The 8963-nt window shown below is 46.7% G+C and overlaps 1 protein-coding gene across 1 annotated transcript in view; it reads right to left on the reverse strand.

The window, feature by feature from the left end:
• The window catches only part of dst (dystonin), a gene marked incomplete at its 5' end in the record, with an annotated part of 175313 nt that overhangs the window by 85890 nt on the left and 80460 nt on the right, over positions 1 to 8963 (reverse strand). Inside the window, 2 exons of the mRNA XM_083658481.1 lie at positions 5325 to 5433; positions 7850 to 7938. Of these exons, the coding sequence (XP_083514607.1) occupies positions 5325 to 5433; positions 7850 to 7938 (198 nt within the window). The remainder of the gene's footprint in view (positions 1 to 5324; positions 5434 to 7849; positions 7939 to 8963) is intronic.

An 8963-nucleotide genomic window follows, 5' to 3' on the forward strand; every position in this document is an offset into this window, starting at 1 on the left:
GACCATTAAGAGAGGATTTGGCCTCAGTTTCAATAATGAAATGCCCTTCTGACTGGAGGACTGGTTGCTGATGTAATGTAATTCCACTGCCATCTTTTGTGATGCTCTCCCCCCAGTTACCATTAGCCCCAGAAAACGAGATAAGCGATGAGTCATCTCTACTCTGAGTTGGCTCACTGAACGGAGATGACTGAACGGCACTGAGCGCACTCTCCAGTCTGCTTTCCTCAGTCAACACGTCACTGAACAAAGATGACTGAACGGCACTGAGCGCACTCTCCAGTCTGCGTTCCTCAGACAACACGTCACTGAACGGAGATGACTGACCGGCACTGAGCGCACCCTCCAGTCTGCTTTCCTCAGTCAACACGTCACTGAACGGAGATGACTGAACGGCACTGAGCGCACTCTCCAGTCTGCGTTCCTCAGTCAACACGTCACTGAATGAGGATGACTGAACGGCACTGAGCGCACTCTCCAGTCTGCGTTCCTCAGACAACACATCACTGAACGAAGATGACTGAATGGCACTGAGCGCACTCTCCAGTCTGTTTTCCTCAGTCAACATGTCACTGAACGAAGATGATGACTGAACGGCACTGAGTGCACTTTCCAGTCTGCTTCCCTCAGACAACACGTCACTGAACGGAGATGACTGACCGGCACTGAGCGCACTCTCCAGTCTGCTTTCCTCAGTCAACACGTCACTGAACGAAGATGACTGACCGGCACTGAGCGCACTCTCCAGTCTGCTTTCCTCAGTCAACACGTCACTGAACGAAGATGACTGACCGGCACTGAGCGCACTCTCCAGTCTGCTTTCCTCAGTCAACACGTCACTGAACGAAGATGACTGACCGGCACTGAGCGCACTCTCCAGTCTGCTTTCCTCAGTCAACACGTCACTGAACGAAGATGACTGACCGGCACTGAGCGCACTCTCCAGTCTGCTTTCCTCAGACAACACGTCACTGAACGAAGATGACTGACCGGCACTGAGCGCACTCTCCAGTCTGCGTTCCTCAGTCAACACGTCACTGAACGAAGATGACTGACCGGCACTGAGCGCACTCTCCAGTCTGCGTTCTTCAGTCAACATGTCACTGAACGAAGATGACTGACCGGCACTGAGCGCACTCTCCAGTCTGCTTTCGTCAGTCAACACGTCACTGAACCGAGATGACTGAACGGCACTGAGCGCACTCTCCAGTCTGCGTTCTTCAGACAACACGCCACTGAACGAAGATGACTGAACGGCACTGAGCGCACTCTCCAGTCTGCTTTCCTCAGTCAACACGTCACTGAACGAGGATGACTGAACGGCACTGAGCGCACTCTCCAGTCTGCTTTCCTCAGTCAACACGTCACTGAACAGAGATGACTGAACGGCACTGAGCGCACTCTCCAGTCTGCGTTCCTCAGTCAACACGTCACTGAACGAAGATGACTGACCGGCACTGAGCGCATTCTCCAGTCTGCGTTCCTCAGTCAACACGCCACTGAACGAAAATGATGACTGAACGGCACTGAGTGCACTTTCCAGTCTGCGTTCCTCAGTCAACATGTCACTGAACGAAGATGATGACTGAATGGCACTGAGCGCACTCTCCAGTCTGCTTTCCTCAGTCAACACGTCACTGAACGGAGATGACTGAACGGCACTGAGCGCACTCTCCAGTCTGCTTTCCTCAGTCAACATGCCACTGAACGAAGATGACTGACCGGCACTGAGCGCACTCTCCAGTCTACGTTCCTCAGTCAACACGTCACTGAACGGAGATGACTGAACGGCACTGAGCGCACTCTCCAGTCTGCGTTCCTCAGACAACACGTCACTGAACGGAGATGACTGAACAGGACAGAGCGCACTCTCCAGTCTGCTTTCCTCAGTCAACACGTCACTGTTGGAGGAGGATATACCTGAGTCACTCTGGACAGGACTCGGCTTTTCCAGTTGTGCTCTGGGAAAATCATCATCTATGGGTGAGCCGTCTGTTTCACCAGATTGGCCGGTGGAACCGGCACGTTCAAACTGGCTTTCTGCTTGAGGAGCGCTGTCAGGTGTTTCATCACTCACACCAGCAGCGTTTTGCATCAAAGCACCAAAACCAGCTGTCTTATCTGCCAGTTGGCTTTTGACTAAGGTCTGTGTGTCACAACCTTCAGTCGGTAACGATGTTCTGTCAGAGTGACGGATGCACTCGTCAGTGAGCTGATTCCAGGAGAACGGCGAGATGATCTGAGCGCAGGCAGGCCTGCGATTAATGAACGAGGGAATTAAAGGATAGAGATAATTGCTCATCTCTCCTACATCTCCTCCTGCTTTCCAGTCTAGCGCAGCGTGTGCGTTCTCCATCTCAGTGGCTCTGTTATGGATGTGCTCATCAGTGAGATCAAGCACCATGACAGCTACCTTCCTGTCCGCTCGCTGCTGCAGCAGCAGCGCGTCCTCAGCCTCGTACATATCGATGAAGCCCAGACTGTGGGCATCAGATATGCGGTGGCTGCACTCTTCGTCAGGGTAGATGGTGGCTTTGGGCATCGGGTCTGACTTAAGGATCTTCTTCTCAACAAATCCATCACTTACTAATCCAGACTGCAATGCTTCACTGATGCTAATGGTGCAACCAGACTTTGGGTCGTATACACCAGCCAACAGACGCTGCTGTTCCAGAATACGCAAAGCAGTGTTTGAGGATATGGCTCCATGTGACATTGAGTGCTTTAGGATAGACGCTGTATCCTCGTCATCCCCTGCGACGCCACTTTTTCCACTCAGCTGCAGAGCAAGCAATACGGTGTCCTCATCGACTAAGCCCTCATGGAGAGCTGCCTCCAGGTCGTAGCGTTTGCCAGAGGTTACGTCCAAAATGCCCCCCTCCTCCACCTGGGCTTTCAGAAGATGAACGGCATAGTCTCGCTCATTCTGCCACTCGCACGAGTCCTCAGAGCATACCGACTCTGTGGTCATGATGTCATCAGCACCTCCTGATTCACGGCACAGTGCGTCAGGATTTAAGTGTGGCTGCGTTTGATGACAAGAACTTACCGCCCATGTGGGACTTGTGGAGTGAAATACCCCCGAGGGTGAGCCAGATTCTGTGCAATTCACAGAACACGAAGCGTGAAGGATTGAGTTCTCTGGAGTAGCTGGAATATCCAGACCTCCACTGACAGCCTCTCCCACTTCAATATCTAAACCATTCAGCGCGGTACTTAAACATGTCTCAGAGTCAGCAGAGTCTGTGCTTTGAGTTGAGTATTGAGACAAAGCGTTCTCTGTTGCACCAGGCTGTGCGGTGTCCCAAGCAAAGTCATCATCTATTGAAGCTTCCTTGACAGAATCATGTTTTGGCACCTCGTCATTAGCACTTATCTTTTCATCAGAAGCAATCTCATTCTCCCAGGGAACAAGGTCACGAGAAGTCAATTCCTGCTTGTTTTGTATGAATTCATCGGTTTCCTCCTGTATTTGCAAAGCTATCTCTAAATCTACCTGTTCCGCAAGATCACCAACGTTTGAAGTGAGAGAGGTAAAATTCCGTTCCATGTTTTCAAAGAGTGGATCTTCAGTGAAAAGTGTCACCATTTTAGACAACTGTCTGTCGAGGATTACAAGCCTCTGTCCTGACTTTGGATCCATGTAACTGTTCACCATTAGGTAGGAGATGAATAATTGCCTCGCCTCGGTGGGAGAAGGACTGTTAATGTTCCTATCCCCAACCTCTAAACCATCTGTGGCATGATGGCATCCATCAAGGGTAAGCTCTTTAAACATAAGCCACGAGGAAAACTTTGCATTAAGCTGATCAACATCAGGAAACGCATCTGGAAATTCTATAGATTTCAACACCTCTGCTGTACGAATATCAATTAAACCCCTTTGAATGGCAGCAGCGATGTCTACTACCTCTGAGCTCTCCGGGATGTAAAAAGCTGCTATCTTCTGTCGATTACTGAGGAGTTTGCTGGTGAACTCGTTGGTGATGGACTGGTGATCATGCTGCAACGAGGTGGATGCAGTTAGGATTTCCCCAGAGTGAGGCAATCTAAGTCCCATACAATATCTCTGTTTTTCAAGCACTATGAGTGTACTGCTACAGCTCATGAAGTCACACTGAACAGCTTCGTCCACCATTAGCCTTTCCCCATTTTGGAAGTTCACAGTGCTGCTCGTTTGGGTCTGAGCACTTTGAGAAGTGTTGCGATCGGTTAAATTCAGGCAGGTCTTCTGCCTTTGAAGAGCGTTTACATAGACAGAAGCAGGAATCAAACCGCACTGAAATGCCCTCTCCAAGCTCAGTGTATCCCCTGTGTAGCATGCCTTCAATCCATCACTGACTGGTTGGATCTCTATCATCTTGATGAGCAGATGTTCAGGGATGCTCCCCTCCCTGGCTGCTGTTATTTCCGAGAGGGGCACAGAAGATAAATGCGGACCTTGTATGCACTCGCTTGCTTCACTCAGCTCCTGCAATTGCTTCAGGGCAGACGTATCAACGGGATCTTGTTTGAGGACCTCATCCAAGTCCTGACACACACGGAGCTCAGACTGAGAGGGGTCAGAGGTCATAGGCTGGTCCTCTGGGAGAGTGACCCCGATCATCTGATCAATCAGCACACTCTGATCAGAGTGCACCACTCCATTCCCAAGCTCACGAATGCCATCAAGGGTTTTAAACTCCTATGGGAAAATGAAAACATACACATTATTGAATTGACTGCAGACAGGACTTGGATATAAAATAATATATTATCTATGTGAAATGTGCAATGCAAAATCGACTGTAGTCAACAAGGCAAAACGTGTACTCACCACCACACAAATGTATGTTAAGAGACCGTGTGCACAAGTGCAAGACTGCATCAGGGTTGTGACAGCAGAATGAGCTACGACACATTGAAAGCTAACATGCATCTGTGAACGCAATCTCAGCATCTCGCAAAAAAGAGGGCAGGTTAGACACGTCACACAAGTGTTATGTAGTGGTTGTTTGTGGAACTGCAAGAGAACTCAAGCACATGGCCTCAATGCAGACTGTGACATGTCAGAATGAAATGAGATGGTGTTGTTGGCACAAAACATGTTTACAGCATACTCCAAGTTTCTGGGTTTCTTTGGTCAAAATCAGTGATCCAATATTATAAAATGAATATAGAATATAGACACAAGAGAAAAGCTCTCACACCATGCTAGAAATAAGATAGAGGGAAAGAAAGATTAGTCATGCAATTGAACACTAGGTGGCGCTTCATCCTTTTTATCATCCCTGTAATGCACAAACGCAATCCACCCTATTGAAGAGATAGGCCCAGTAGCAAACCTGCTCTGCAGAGGGCGTGTGGTCTGCACACTGTTGGGAGAGATCACTGTAGGCCTGGTTCAGAGCCTGCAGCTGCTCCTGGGCCGTGTCCCGTTCCTCCTCGCTCATTCTGCAACACACGGCACAAAGGATGAGGCTGTAGCCTTTCACACAGGAGAAAGTAGCATGTATCTGAGGCTGTAGCCTTTCACACAGGAGAAAGTAGCATGTATCTGAGGCTGTAGCCTTTCACACAGGAGAAAGTAGCATGTATCTGAGGCTGTAGCATTACACACAGGAGAAAGTAGCATGTATCTGAGGCTGTAGCCTTTCACACAGGAGAAAGTAGCATGTATCCGAGGCTGTAGGCTTTCACACAGGAGAAAGTAGCATGTATCTGAGGCTGTACCCTTCACACAGGAGAAAGTAGCATGTATCTGAGGCTGTAGCCTTTCACACAGGAGAAAGTAGCATGTATCTGAGGCTGTAGGCTTTCAGACAGGAGAAAGTAGCATGTATCTGAGGCTGTAGCCTTTCACACAGGAGAAAGTAGCATGTATCCGAGGCTGTAGGCTTTCACACAGGAGAAAGTAGCATGTATCTGAGGCTGTAGACTTACACACAGGAGAAAGTAGCATGTATCTGAGGCTGTAGCCTTACACACAGGAGAAAGTAGCATGTATCTGAGGCTGCAGCTTTACACACAGGAGAAAGTAGCATGTATCTGAGACTTCACACAGGAGAAAGTAGCATGTATCTGAGGCTGTAGGCTTTCACACAGGAGAAAGTAGCATGTATCTGAGGCTGTAGCCTTTCACACAGGAGAAAGTAGCATGTATCTGAGGCTGTAGCCTTTCACACAGGAGAAAGTAGCATGTATCTGAGGCTGTAGCCTTTCACACAGGAGAAAGTAGCATGTATCTGAGGCTGTAGCCTTACACAGAGGAGAAAGTAGCATGTATCTGAGGGTATAGCCTTACACACATGAGAAAGTAGCATGTATCTGAGGCTGTAGCCTTACACACATGAGAAAGTAGCATGTATCTGAGGCTGTAGCCTTACACACAGGAGAAAGTAGCATGTATCTGAGACTTCACACAGGAGAAAGTAGCATGTATCTGAGGCTGTAGGCTTTCACACAGGAGAAAGTAGCATGTATCCGAGGCTGTAGCCTTTCACACAGGAGAAAGTAGCATGTATCTGAGGCTGTAGCCTTACACACAGGAGAAAGTAGCATGTATCCGAGGCTGTAGCCTTTCACACAGGAGAAAGTAGCATGTATCTGAGGCTGTAGCCTTACACACAAGAGAAGGTAGCATGTATCTGAGGCTGTAGCCTTTCACACAGGAGAAAGTAGCATGTATCTGAGGCTGTAGCCTTTCACACAGGAGAAAGTAGCATGTATCTGAGGCTGTAGCCTTTCACACAGGAGAAAGTAGCATGTATCTGAGACTTCACACAGGAGAAAGTAGCATGTATCTGAGGCTGTAGGCTTTCACACAGGAGAAAGTAGCATGTATCCGAGGCTGTAGCCTTTCACACAGGAGAAAGTAGCATGTATCTGAGGCTGTAGCCTTACACACAGGAGAAAGTAGCATGTATCCGAGGCTGTAGCCTTTCACACAGGAGAAAGTAGCATGTATCTGAGGCTGTAGCCTTACACACAGGAGAAAGTAGCATGTATCTGAGACTTCACACAGGAGAAAGTAGCATGTATCTGAGGCTGTAGGCTTTCACACAGGAGAAAGTAGCATGTATCCGAGGCTGTAGCCTTTCACACAGGAGAAAGTAGCATGTATCTGAGGCTGTAGCCTTACACACAGGAGAAAGTAGCATGTATCCGAGGCTGTAGCCTTTCACACAGGAGAAAGTAGCATGTATCTGAGGCTGTAGCCTTACACACAAGAGAAGGTAGCATGTATCTGAGGCTGTAGCCTTTCACACAGGAGAAAGTAGCATGTATCTGAGGCTGTAGCCTTTCACACAGGAGAAAGTAGCATGTATCTGAGGCTGTAGCCTTTCACACAGGAGAAAGTAGCATGTATCTGAGACTTCACACAGGAGAAAGTAGCATGTATCTGAGGCTGTAGCCTTACACACAAGAGAAGGTAGCATGTATCTGAGGCTGTAGCCTTTCACACAGGAGAAAGTAGCATGTATCTGAGGCTGTAGCCTTTCACACAGGAGAAAGTAGCATGTATCTGAGGCTGTAGCCTTTCACACAGGAGAAAGTAGCATGTATCTGAGGCTGTAGCATTACACACAGGAGAAAGTAGCATGTATCTGAGGCTGTAGCCTTACACACAGGAGAAAGTAGCATGTATCTGAGGTTTCACACAGGAGAAAGTAGCATGTATCTGAGGCTTCACACAGGAGAAAGTAGCATGTATCTGAGGTTTCACACAGGAGAAAGTAGCATGTATCTGAGGTTTCACACAGGAGAAAGTAGCATGTATCTGAGGTTTCACACAGGAGAAAGTAGCATGTATCTGAGGTTTGACACAGGAGAACGTAGCATGTATCTGAGGCATAATGACTTGACTTACTTGTCACTGTGTTTGTTCAGCATCATTTGTGTGGACCTGAGTGCTTCTGCAATTTGTTCCTTCTTAGTCACCATCTCCTCCACCGACACCTGGAACAGCAGTAATGACTGTATTAATACTGTATACAGTACAGTAAACTGGAACAGCAGTAATGACTGTATTAATACTGTATACAGTACAGTAAACTGGAACAGCAGCAATGACTGTATTAATACTGTATACAGTACAGTAAACTGGAACAACAGTAATGACTGTATTAATACTGTATACAGTACAGTAAACTGGAACAGCAGTAATGACTGTATTAATACTGTATACAGTACAGTAAACTGGAACAGCAGTAATGACTGTATTAATACTGTATACAGTACAGTAAACTGGAACAGCAGTAATGACTGTATTAATACTGTATACAGTACAGTAAACTGGAACAGCAGTAATGACTGTATTAATACTGTATACAGTACAGTAAACTGGAACAGCAGTAATGACTGTATTAATACTGTATACAGTACAGTAAACTGGAACAGCAGTAATGACTGTATTAATACTGTATACAGTACAGTAAACTGGAACAGCAGTAATGACTGTATTAATACTGTATACAGTACAGTAAACTGAAACAGCAGTAATGACTGTATTAATACTGTATACAGTACAGTAAACTGGAACAGCAGTAATGACTGTATTAATACTGTATACAGTACAGTAAACTGGAACAGCAGTAATGACTGTATTAATACTGTATACAGTACAGTAAACTGGAACAGCAGTAATGACTGTATTAATACTGTATACAGTACAGTAAACTGGAACAGCAGTAATGACTGTATTAATACTGTATACAGTACAGTAAACTGGAACAGCAGTAATGACTGTATTAATACTGTATACAGTACAGTAAACTGGAACAGCAGTAATGACTGTATTAATACTGTATACAGTACAGGAAACTGGAACAGCAGCAATGACTGTATTAATACTGTATACAGTACAGTAAACTGGAACAGCAGTAATGACTGTATTAATACTGTATACAGTACAGTAAACTGGAACAGCAGCAATGACTGTATTAATACTGTATACAGTACAGTAAACTGGAACAGCAGTCATG

The sequence above is a fragment of the Poromitra crassiceps genome (assembly GCF_964638095.1).
Source record: "Poromitra crassiceps genome assembly, chromosome: 22".
Classification (NCBI taxonomy): domain Eukaryota; kingdom Metazoa; phylum Chordata; class Actinopteri; order Beryciformes; family Melamphaidae; genus Poromitra; species Poromitra crassiceps.